The sequence below is a fragment of the Salmo trutta genome, chromosome 1, assembly GCF_901001165.1.
Source record: "Salmo trutta chromosome 1, fSalTru1.1, whole genome shotgun sequence".
Lineage (NCBI taxonomy): Eukaryota > Metazoa > Chordata > Actinopteri > Salmoniformes > Salmonidae > Salmo > Salmo trutta.
The window spans coordinates 74,142,724-74,155,364 of record NC_042957.1 but is presented as its reverse complement, the minus strand read 5'-3'; the positions used below and the strand labels follow the sequence as shown (position 1 = coordinate 74,155,364).

The following is a 12,641-nucleotide window of genomic DNA, read 5'->3' as shown; positions in this document are numbered from 1 at the left end:
GTGTTATTATTTTCGTATTATTTCTCTCAGCAGTGTTATAAGTAAACAATTCACTGTTCGTCTACACCTGTTGTTTACAAAGCAAGTAACAAATACAATTGTATTTGAGTTGTAGCATAAGATACTTGATTTAATGTAGCATTGTCCCCGTGTGAAGTAATGGTAACGCTTCACTTAAAGCCTGCAGGTATCATGCAGTTATAATGCCGGTATCATGCAGTTATAATGCAGGTATCATGCATTTTGATGCCGTTATAATGCATTATGATGCCGTTATAATGCATTATGATGCAGTTACAATGCATTATGATGCAGTTACAATGCATTATGATGCAGTTACAATGCATTATAATGCAGTTACAATGCATTATAATGCAGTTACAATGCATTATAATGCAGTTACAATGCATTATAATGCAGTTACAATGCATTATAATGCAGTTACAATGCATTATAATGCAGTTACAATGCATTATAATGCAGTTACAATGCATTATAATGCAGTTACAATGCATTATAACACTTGTCATGAGCATGTATGACCACTGTATAATCTATATTATAATATTGTAAACCTAGGCAACAAACATGAGGTGGTAGATTAGTCAACCCACACTGGAGAGGGGGGAATTACATTACATTTCTAAGGGAAAGCAAGTGCCAGGATCTCACAGGAAATATGGGTGTTTTTCAAATATTCCAGAGTTGACAATATTAGCAGCATATCCAGAGACCGAAAAGCTGAACAGATGAATATCATTTTGAGGAGGAAGTTGCATTTAATGATTTACAATGATTCACCGGCTGTAAGGGCAGTATGCTAACCTGGTTACCAATCTGTTCCTGTCATCATTCTACTCCTTGTCATGCAAAACATGTTTTAGCAATGACAGGGAGTACAAAGAGTGGAATGTTAGCAGAAAAGGCTGTGGATTTCAGGCTAGCAGGAGGCAGCTAGTCTCTTCTAATAATACATAATGATCAGGACTAATGTTAGATTCCATCACTCCCTTCTTCCTCCTCTGGATTCCTGGTCCCTCACCTGTGCTGGTACGCCCGCTTCTGTTGCTCAATCAGTTCCCCGTACTCAACCTCTGGATCCCTGCCGCTGGTTTTAACCACTTCAAACAGAGATGACCTGCAGGTAGATGTCCCTGTCATAACTAGTCTGCCACCCCTGTGAGCTGTGACAAATTCACTTACAACCCTGAACTAAAGTACATGGAAAGTCAAAATGTAGGTCACTTTGAGTGATCATTATGTTGTGTAGGCCTAGTTAATATCTCAACCTTAGGGATCTCTAATGTCTCAAATAAAGATTTATTATAGTTTATTATAGACTGTTCTGGAATGCGTTCTGGTAAACTGCATGACCAGGTTCGTATTCATTAGGGCACGCCAAAGAAAAAGTGTTTAAATGTTTTGTCACTGAAAAATAAAATGTCTCATTTCTTAAGTCCAAATGGTCCCTCCCCTCCCTGTTTGACTGTTTTCTTCCATTTGTTGCCTAATGAACATGGCCCTGGTAATGGGAATTTTAATGTTTGTGCTTTTCTTGTTCTATTCATCTGCTGTTCTATAAACCAATTTCTGTGTTCATGCAAGTGGCTGACTGTACAAATCACCTATCAGTAGCTGCAATTTGGCAGTACGCCCAGATCGTGTTTTGAGAACGAACGACCGTGTTTTGAGAACAAACAAAAAATCTCAGTTTCAAGGTCTCAGCTTAGAGAGAAAGAAGCCTCGTGAGATATTGGTCTGTCACATGTTGTGAAACAGTATTGGTCTGTCACATGTTATGAAACAGTATTGGTCGGTCACATGTTATGAAACAGTATTGGTCGGTCACATGTTATGAAACAGTATTGGTTGGTCACATGTTATGAAACAGTATTGGTCGGTCACATGAATGAAACAAAACGGTAATGATTAATGAATTATGCTAAATCATGCAAATATAACTTGTCTGTGTATAGTCGTATATAAGACAACTGCTGGGACTGCCCCAGCAGAGCTCCTGACAGACGTTCACTATGGTGCATTGAGTTGGTTGGAACCTCTCCAGCGCGCTGACAATAAACAATGGTTCATTTAAGATTGACTTTGAGTGTCCCTGTGTAAGAATTTTTCCACAACACCCTGTTCATTAATGTGCAAGGCCCTAATGCCAGACTCAAGCAACGGTTCATGCACACTGTGTATTACAGCTAACACACACTTTGGAAATGTACAAAGAGAGGGCCTACTTCTTCATTGACTTGAGGATGTAGTTGTAGTTGTTGAGGAGGAAGATGGCCCCGAGAGCGTGGTCCTCGTACACCTTGGCCTTACTCTGTAGGTTGTACTGGAGATGCTCCAGCACTTTACCTGGAGAAGGAAAATCATAAACATCAAGTAAAACCACATAGCCACCACATGGGGGCAGGCAAGGTTCCTCATGTAAAACCACAGCCACCACATGGGGGCAGTCAAGGTTCCTCATTTAAAACCACATAGCCACCACATGGGGGCAGTCAAGGCACTTGAACTAAACACCACCTGTGGCTGATTCTGACTCACAATCAGGGGTGAAAGCAGATTACATTTTTTGCCAGTATGGACCTCCAGTATCGAATTTACTTTCTTTGGAGCCAAAAGCCAGCATATTGCCTTAGCTTAAAGGTGTCCGCATGCTTCCCAGCCGAAACAGTTCGGAAGAGTTTGTGCATATATTATGACATCATTTTGTGATATTTTTCTTCGTTTTGTACTTCGTTAAGGGTTTTTTCAGTTGTTCGGGCACAAACATTTTTTTCTTGAGGCAGGCTGAAGTCGGTAGCTGAAGTCTACGCCCCTTCATCTGTGATTGGTCAACAGTAGGGATTCTTCAGTAAAGTCTTTGTTGTCATTTAATGAGAGACGACTCGTTTTTATGCATATTTTTTCATTGAGAAACACTGCACCAAACATCTTTGTTAGATGTAAAGTTGCGCAACTAAGGTCTCTGCAAAAAACGTGCAAATTAATGACAGAATTCTTGAGCTATCTTAGATCAATTCTGACTAGAAATTTGGCTTATCACCTAAAACACTCACAAACACAATCAAGAGCATCCTGTCGGGCTGTATCACTGCCTGGTAAGGAAACTGCTCCGCCCACAACCGTAAGGCTCTCCAGAGGGTGCTGCGGTCTGCACAACGCATCACCGGGAGCAAACTACCTGCCCTCCAGGACACCTACACCACCTGATGTCACAGGAAGGCCAAAAAGATCAAGGACAACAACCACCCGAGCCACTGCCTGTTCACCCCGCTATCATCCAGAAGGCGAGGTCAGTACAGGTGCATCAAAGCTGGGACCGAGAGACTGAAAAACAGCTTCTATCTCAAGGCTATCACTGTTAAACAACCATAACTAACAGAGTGGCTGCTGCCAACATACAGACTCAAATCTCTTGCCACTTTAATACATGTAATAAATGGATTTAATAAAGGTATCACTAGTCACTTTAGATAATTCCACTTTAACAATGTCTACATGTCCTACATTACTCATCTCATATGTATATACTGTATTCTATACCATCTACGACATCTTGCCTATGCCGCATGGCCATCGATCATCCATATATTTATATGTACATATTCTTATTCATTCCTTTACATTTGTGTGTATAAGGTAGTCGTTGTGAATTTGTTAGATATTACTGCATGGTCGGAACTAGAAGCACAAGCATTTCGCTACACTCGCATTAACATCTGCTAATCATGTGTATGTGACCAATACAATTTGATTTGATTATTTTGAGGAAGTGTAAACTGGCTACGGTGTCTCAAAATGGACAAACCATACTATTGCCACTTTTTTCTCATTTTTCAAGCGAAGGTATGCGAGCCCACTCGACTTCGGCTAGCCGCCAGCTGAACTGAAGCATGCGGACGCATTAAGACCCAACGGTTCAGCGTCTTGCCCTTGTCAAAGGTGTCATTCTGGATATTAGACACAGCCATGTTGAACACTCACAGACATAAGGACTCAGTGCTCTCTGATTGTCATTCCCCTTGGACTCCTGACTGTCTGATGGCTGTTCTTCTGATTCATCTGCATCTGGTGAACAAAACAGTTCTATATATACACTGCACATCTTATCTCAATGAGGAAAAACCAACCATCTAATAACCATCTGGTTTTGTAAACGAAAACTCAATCTAATAAACAAAGAGAAAGACTCCGTACCAGTGTCGTGTTGAATGTCCACCTGAACACTACTGGACACCTCCATAGTTACTGTGTCACTGTCTACATCATGAGGATAAAGGATGGACCGAACAGCATCTGCAAAGGACAGCAACTGCTGCAGGAATAGAATGGTCTGGAGACAGTAAGAGAACAATTAACATATTACACATCTTAGGTTAGGTCAGTTCAAATGGGATAAAAAATAAAATATACTTTATTCTACATTTAGTGAGAAACTGACATGTGTCTTCTGTCTAGTATCCCATGATACAACAATAAGGAAACAAACACCCTCTGGAACAAAACACCCTTGTCCTTACTCAGTAAGCACATCAGCAATTACTGATTCACTTAATTGAATGGAAACTGATGGACATGAAACATCAGAAAAGAGAGTTGTTACATTGCTGTTGAATTCATGAACCGTTCCATCCTTGGACATACTCTCCCTATCAGGGTTGCTCTGTGAGAGAAAGGGGAAATGACAGTTTGGGGTTGAGTTTCTCAAAGCTTCCAGATCATTTTACGTCATAGGAATGTATGCAATCACATCCCAAAAAAATGATCTCAGTGCTATGAAGCTTTTGGGAAACTGAGCCAATTGTCTGTCTGATTAAATCCTATTATTACAACAATCCAGTCAGAGGTTCCCTTGCTGGATGATGAAATGTTTTATCTTTCAAAGTCCTTCCAACTAAAACAATCTTTGAATGGTTAGAATATCGTACCTTGACTTGAGCAGAAAAATCCTTCAGTGCTCTGACTGCCAGGGTCTTCATAGATGTAATGAGTTTGGAAAGCTTGGCCAAGGTGCCGCTTGTTGTGCACTGACAGGCAATATGAAACATCACATCACACAGTCAGCCATAATAATACAGTCGTGGCCAAAAGTTTTGAGAATGACACAAATATAAATTTTCACAAAGTCTGTTGCCTCAGTCAGTGTCTTTAGATATTTTTGTCAGATGTTACTATGGAATACTGAAATATAATTACAATCATTTCATAAGTGTCAAAGGCTTTTATTGACAATTACATGAAGTTGATGCAAAGAGTCTGTAATGCGTGTATATGGGAGGCGAAGTCAAGTGCAGGAGAGCGGAGTACAATAAACAGGCGCATTTTAATACCGGTTACCAAATGACAGCACACAACACAAATAAGTGCCAAAAACACGGTCTAAAACAAAAGTGCAACGCCTGACACTCATCCACGTAACAAATAACATTCACTCACAAATACAACATGGGGAACAGAGGGTTAAATAATAAACAAGTGATTGGTGAGTGAAGTCAGGTGTAATAAGACAAAGACAGAACAAATGGAAAATGAAAAGTGGATCGGCGGTGGCTAGAAAGCCGGTGACGTCGACCGCCTAACGCCGACCGAACAAGGAGAGGAACCGACTTCGGCGGAAGTCGTGACAGAGTCAATATTTTCAGTGTTCACCATTCTTTTTCAAGACCTCTGCAATCCGCCCTGGCATGCTGTCAATTAACTTCTGGGCCACATCCTGACTGATGGCAGCCCATTCTTGCATAATCAATGCTTGGAGGTTGTCAGAATTTGTGGGGTTTTGTTTGACCACCCTCTTGAGGATTGACCACAAGTTCTCAATGGGATTAAGGTCTGGGGAGTTTCCTGGCCATGGACCCAAAATATCGATGTTTTGTTCCCCGAGCCACTTAAGTTATCACTTTTGCCTTATAGCAAGGTGCTCCATCATGCTGGAAAAGGCATTGTTCGTCACCAAACTGTTCCTGGATGGTTGGGAGAAGTTGCTCTCGGAGGATGTGTTGGTACCATTCTTTATTCATGGCTGTGTTCTTAGGCAAAATTGTGAGTGAGCCCACTCCCTTGGCTGAGAAGCAACCCCACACATGAATGGTCTCAGGATGCTTTACTGTTGGCATGACACAGGACTGATGCTTTTTTCCGGATGCCCCAAACAATCGGAAAGGGGATTCATCAGAGAAAATGACTTTACCCCAGTCCTCAGCAGTCCAATTCCTGTACCTTTTGCAGAATATCAGTCTGTCCCTGATGTTTTCGTGGAGAGAAGTGGCTTCTTTGCTGCCCTCCTTGACACCAGGCCATCCTCCAAAAGTCTTCGTCTCACTGTGCGTGCAGATGCACTCACACCTGCCTGCTGCCATTCCTGAGCAAGCTCTGTACTGGTGGTGCCCCGATCCCGCAGCTGAATCAACTTTAGGAGACGGTCCTGGCGCTTGCGGGACTTTCTTGGACGCCCTGAAGCCTTCTTCACAACAATTGAACCGCTCTCCTTGAAGTTCTTGATGATCCGATAAATGGTTGATTTAGGTGCAATCTTACTGGCAGCAATATCCTTGCCTGTGAAGCCCTTTTTGTGCAAAGCAATAATGACGGCACGTGTTTCCTTGCATGTAACCATGGTAGACGGAGGAAGAACAATGATTCCAAGCACCACCCTCCTTTTGAAGCTTCCAGTCTGTTATTCAAACTCAATAAGCATGACAGAGTGATCTCCAGCCTTGTCCTCGTCAACACTCACACCTGTGTTAACGAGAGAATCACTGACATGACGTCAGCTGGTCCTTTTGTGGCAGGGCTGAAATGCAGTGGAAATGTTTTTTTGGGTGATTCAGTTCATTTGCATGGCAAAGAGGGACTTTGCAATTAATTGCAATTCATCTTATCACTCTTCATAACATACTGGAGTATATGCAAATTGCCATCACACAAACTGAGGCAGCAGACTTTGTGACAATTAATATTTGTGTCATTCTCAAAACTTTTGGCCACGACTGTACATTTCCCTCAGTATACTGACCCCAATTCCAGTCAATTCAGGAACACTGAAATTCCAATTCTCTTCAATGCTTTTCAAGGAGGAAAGTTTGGAATTGGAATTTGGTTAACTTTCTGAATTGACTGGAATTGACTCCCCAGACCATGACACCCCCAACCCTGCTGACCATGACACCTCCTGACCCTGACTCCCCAGACCATGACACCCCCAACCCTGCTGACCATGACACCTCCTGACCCCAACCAAGACCCCAACCCTGACCGCCCCAGACCATGACCCCCGCCGACCATGACACCCCCCTGAGCACACAACAATAGAGAGAAAGCTCAACTTTAAACTGTCCTCTCAGGATTATATGGCACCTTTAGTAATGTATTAAACTCTTTGTCCTCCTCCAGGAGACGGCCCAGGACAGGTAACATGGCGACGAGGGCTGTGTAATCGTGATGTGAACAGGCTCGTCTGACAGAGGACACGATGTTCTCCCCATTCTGGATCAGCTGGTTCAGAGCCACCTGAAGGAAATAAGATTACAATTACAAATTAGAACAACTTTATTGTCCATGCAATGTGGACATTTGTCTTCGGCTTCACCACATAAAAACAGACATTAAACACCCTCATGAGCACATCATTCTCAAGACCATTAAATAAACTCATCAACAAAGTACAAAAGTGCTGCAGTGCAAGATTATGTACATAACACCATGTACATAACACCATGTACACAACATGTACACAACATGTACATAGCATGTACATAACATGTACATAACACCATGTACATAACATGTACATAACACCATGTACATAACATGTACATAATGACATCATTGGTCTAAAACTATAATCATCATCAAGACGTCAACTAGAATCATCAAGATACCTTACAGCCAGGGAGTCCAAATAGATCCACATCACCGCGGTAGTGTAAGATGTAGAACCATGTGTATATATAACCATGATAATTATACACCTGTAATGATCTCCATTATGAAGAGCTCCTCATATTAAATGTTTGGTCATTTTGTGTATCATCTGGCCACTGTGAAGCCTTATAATAGCCAAAAGCAAATGTCCACATTTGTGTAGACATTGACAATAAAGTTGTAAGACTTAATTCATCACATTTTAATATCCTTCACTTCTGACCTGGATGAGAGTTTCAAAGGTATTGGAGCAGTTCAGAGGGAAGACTTTGGACACCATGGTGTATTCACTCTTGGCCAGGGACAAGAAGGCTGTGATGCAGGCCATGTAGGTCTCAATCTCAATGTCTAATATGCTGTCCCGCCCTAGTGACAAGACAGGAGTGAAAGGGTGAATGCCAAGGAAATATCATGAACATTATATATAATCTTTATCATCTTTCTATAGTTTAATGAAACTTTTCTTTAACCAGGAAGTACCTTGATATAAAGAGTCCTTTATTTAACCAGGAAGTACTTTGATATAAGAAATCTAGGGTAATTTTTTAGGGAAACCTAGATCTATAGCATGCTTAGTAATATGTTCACAAAAAAATGTGCAAACAGAAAAGCATCCCCTGTAACTGTGTCTACAGTGGCTTGCGAAAGTATTCACCCCCTTGGCATTTATCCTACTTTGTTGCCTTACAACCTGGAATTAAAATAGATTTTTTGGAGAGTTTGTATCATTTGATTTATACAACATGCCTACCACTTTGAAGATGCCAAATATTTTTTATTGTGAAACAAACAAGAAATAAGACAAAAAAAACGGAAACCTTGAGCATGCATAACTATTCACCCCCCAAAGTCAATACTTTGTAGAGCCACCTTTTGCAGCAATTACAGCTGCAAGTGTCTTGGGGTATGTCTCTATAAGCTTGGCACATCTAGCCACTGGGATTTTTGCCCATTCTTCAAGGCAAAACTGCTCCAGCTCCTTCAAGTTGGATGGGTTCTGCTGGTGTACAGCAATCTTTAAGTCACACCACAGATTCTCAATTGGATTGAGGTCTGGGCTTTGACTAGGCCATTCCAATACATTTAAATGCCTCCCCTTAAATCACTTGAGTGTTGCTTTAGCAGTATGCTTAGGGTCATTGTCCTGCTGGAAGGTGAACCTCCGTCCCAGTCAAATCTCTGGAAGACTGAAACAGGTTTCCCTCAAGAATTTCCCTGTATTTAGAGCCATCCATCATTCCTTCAATTCTGACCAGTTTCCCAGTCCCTGCTGATGAAAAACGGTGGTGTTCTCTGGGTGATGAGAGGTGTTGGGTTTGTGCCAGACACAGCGTTTTCCTTGATGGCCAAAAAGCTAAATTTTACTCTCATCTGACCAGAGTACCTTCTTCCATATGTTTGGGGAGTCTCCCACATGCCTTTTGGCGAACACCAAATGTGTTTGCTTATTTATTTTCTTTAAGCAATGGCTTTTTTCTGGCCACTCTTCCGTAAAGCCCAGCTCTGTGGAGTGTACAGCTTAAAGTAGTCCTATGGACAGATACTCCAATCTCCGCTGTGGAGCTTTGCAGCTCCTTCAGGGTTATCTTTGGTCTCTTTGTTGCCTCTCTGATTAATGCCCTCCTTCCCTGGTCCGTGAGTTTTGGTGGGGGGCCCTCTCTTGGCAGGTTTGTTGTGGTGTCATATTCTTTCAATTTTTTAATAATGGATTTAATGGTGCTCCGTGGGATGTTCAAAGTTTCGGATATTTTTTTATAACCCAACCCTGATCTGTACTTCTCCACAACTTTATCCCTGACCTGTTTGGAGAGCTTCTTGGTCTTCATGGTTCCGCTTGCTTGGTGGTGCCCCTTGCTTAGTGGTGTTGCAGACTCTGGGGCCTTTCAGAACCGGTGTATATATATACACTGAGATCATGTGACACCTAGATTGCACACAGGTGGACTTTACTTAACTAATTATGTGACTTCTGAAGGTAATTGATTGCACCATATCTTATTTAGGGGCTTTATAGCAAAGGGGGTGAATACATATTTTCACTTTTCATTTTTGTATTTTTTTGAGACAATTCATTTTTTTCATTTCACTTCACCAATTTGGAATATTTTGTGTATGTCCACTACATTAAATCCAAATAAAAATCCATTTAAATTACAGGTTGTAATGCAAAAAAAATTGAAAAACACCAAGGGGGATAAATACTTTTGCAAGGCACTGTATAACCATCATGAAGGTGGTGTGCAAGGTGGACTTTCATGACCTGTTTTTTTGTTCTTCTTGACGGCAGAATCCACACGCTTGCTCTGCAGCACCGGGCAGAGGAGGTTCCTACTCTTGTGGTCCTTCAAACCCTTCATGGAGCAGTCCAACTGATTGGAGCGCACCTTGGCGTAGTGGGCCTTGGGGTCTGTGGAACAATAACAGCAAGACTGATCACCATGAGCACTGATCAATGGAGCAAAGGGTGTTTATGTTGTGCTGTTGGGACGCAGGTTCAAATCCTAGGTCCGCTGTGGCAGAGATAAACCGTGTTACAGATACACGAGCCCTAGAACATAAAGAAACAGATACAACAAACATATAATACAATCAAGTGAAGGATAATTGTGCAGGGAGAGGTCAGGGAAACCCCCCAGAGAGGACTTGTGGGAGGGTCTTGGCCCTCACCAAAACGTCAGTTCAGTTACATATATTTAAGAAAGCTAATTGACGCAGATACGCCTCTACCCTCTCAATAGAAGAGATGCCACCTAGGCTGCGTTTAACTTACCAAAGACTGGGCTGGGCTTGGGTCTGAAGTATGGCAGGATGTAGGAGGTGGAAGCTGGGGGATTGGGTTTGCAGGATGGGAAGGTATGGGAGGTGGAGTCTCTAGGCAGAAATGGGATGGACTCCAAAGATGGTTGCCTAATATCGGGAATATTCAGTCTGCTGCATGGCTTCGAGGTGGATACCTTGGTGAAAGAGCTACTGGATTCCAGCTTTCCGAGGGAGTCTAGTGATGGATTCTTGTCTAGTGATGGCTTTCTGTCCAGGGACTGTGTTTTGAATTTACCAAATGACTTCAGGCCGAGCATCTTGGTGAACAAGCTGTTTGCTTTCAGTTTTCCAAGAGAGTCCATTGATGGCTTGTTTTCTATTGATGGCTTTCTGCCTAGAGACTGTGTTTTGAGTTTGGAGCAGTAGGACTTCTTGGTGAAAAAGCTGCTGGGCTCCAGTTTTCCCAGAGAGTGGTGGGATGGGTTTCTTTCCAGTGACCGTGTTTTGAATTTGCTGGCAGAGACTCTCCTCTTAGCTGTCAGAGCTGCATCCTCACCTGGATTAACACTGACATCATTATCATCCTCACCTGGATTAACACTGACATCATTAGCATCCTCACCTGGATTAACACTGACATCATTATCATCCTCACCTGGATTAACACTGACATCATTAGCATCCTCACCTGGATTAACACTGACATCATTAGCTTCCTCACCTGGATTAACACTGACATCATTAGCATCCTCACCTGGATTAACACTGACATCATTAGCATCCTCACCTGGATTAACACTGACATCATTAGCATCCTCACCTGGATTAACACTGACATCATTAGCATTTGCTGCACTCTGCCTTTAACATGAGGGTTTGTTTCAGTAGGGGCCAGCAATGTAGAACACATATTTGCAACGTCTTATTAGACATGTTTCAAAATAGTTATTTTTTTTCCTTAAAGAACACGACCCAAGAATCCACTGAATTATGTGGTTTAACTTTACACCAGGGTTGGGATCAATTCCATTTAAATTGCAAATTTCCCTCACTGAAAAGCATTGAAGTGAATTGGAATTTCAGTGTACTTCTGGAATTTACTGGAATTGACCCCAACCCCGGTTTACAACATGGACAACAATGCTGAGAGTAGGGACCTCCTCCTGTTAGTGACAGAGACATACTACAGGTGAACAGGCAGTACCACTACCTTACCTATCAGCCAGGTGGAGATGGAGATGATGTCCTGAAGCCTAGTTTGGGGTATGAGTTGTACCTCCTCCACTCCGCCTGCAGACCCATTCAGTGACTTTTTGGCCAGGACATCCAGGATTTTGACTGTCTGCACTGGCTTGCTGTAGCGCCCCAACAGGACTTGGAACTCGGACTCCAGCTGTGACTTGGCACTCTCTAAACGGCCTCTCTGCAAAAACGTTTAGAGCAGTGTTGGGGTCAATTCCATTTCAAACCCAGTCAATTTAGAAAGTAAACCAAAATGTCAGTTCCTATTCCAAATGTTCCTCGTTGAAAAGCATTGAAGAGAACTTAAATTAGAATTTCAGGGGACTCCCTGAAATGACTGGAATTGAACCCAACCGTGGTTTAGAGATCTTAGTTTACTACCATACCCCGTTCAAAGGCACTTCAATATTTTTTCTTGCCCTTTACCCTCTGAATGGCACACATACACAATCTATGTCTTGATTGTCTCAAGGCTTAAAAATCCTTCTTTAACCTGTCACCTCCCCCCTTCATCTACACTGATTGAAGTGGATTTAACAAGTGACATCAATAAGGGATGGTAGCTTTCACTTGGATTCACCTGGTCAGTCTATGTCATGGACAGAGCAGGTGTTCATGTTTTGTACACTCAGTTTGTGCTGTAGGTTCAAATCGGAGGATCTAAGTTATTGGATAGTGACTATATAGTGATTTAATAGCGA

The 12,641-nt window shown here is 42.2% G+C and overlaps 1 protein-coding gene across 3 annotated transcripts in view; it reads right to left on the bottom strand.

Annotated features, from left to right (window-relative positions):
- LOC115207488 (exocyst complex component 7) overlaps window positions 1-12,641 on the bottom strand; it is a 36,745-nt gene that overhangs the window by 22,386 nt on the left and 1,718 nt on the right. For all 3 annotated transcript variants that reach the window (XR_003881018.1, XM_029774592.1, XM_029774601.1), the window contains exons 5-15: window positions 11,914-12,121; window positions 10,709-11,254; window positions 10,199-10,345; window positions 8,162-8,304; window positions 7,372-7,524; window positions 4,947-5,045; window positions 4,622-4,681; window positions 4,216-4,351; window positions 4,003-4,086; window positions 2,247-2,367; window positions 1,043-1,138 (exon numbers count right to left, since the gene is read on the bottom strand). Coding sequence is in view for 2 of the 3 variants with exons in the window: in XM_029774592.1 (XP_029630452.1) it covers window positions 1,043-1,138; window positions 2,247-2,367; window positions 4,003-4,086; window positions 4,216-4,351; window positions 4,622-4,681; window positions 4,947-5,045; window positions 7,372-7,524; window positions 8,162-8,304; window positions 10,199-10,345; window positions 10,709-11,254; window positions 11,914-12,121 (1,793 nt within the window). In the remaining variant the exon portion in view is untranslated. The remainder of the gene's footprint in view (window positions 1-1,042; window positions 1,139-2,246; window positions 2,368-4,002; window positions 4,087-4,215; window positions 4,352-4,621; window positions 4,682-4,946; window positions 5,046-7,371; window positions 7,525-8,161; window positions 8,305-10,198; window positions 10,346-10,708; window positions 11,255-11,913; window positions 12,122-12,641) is intronic.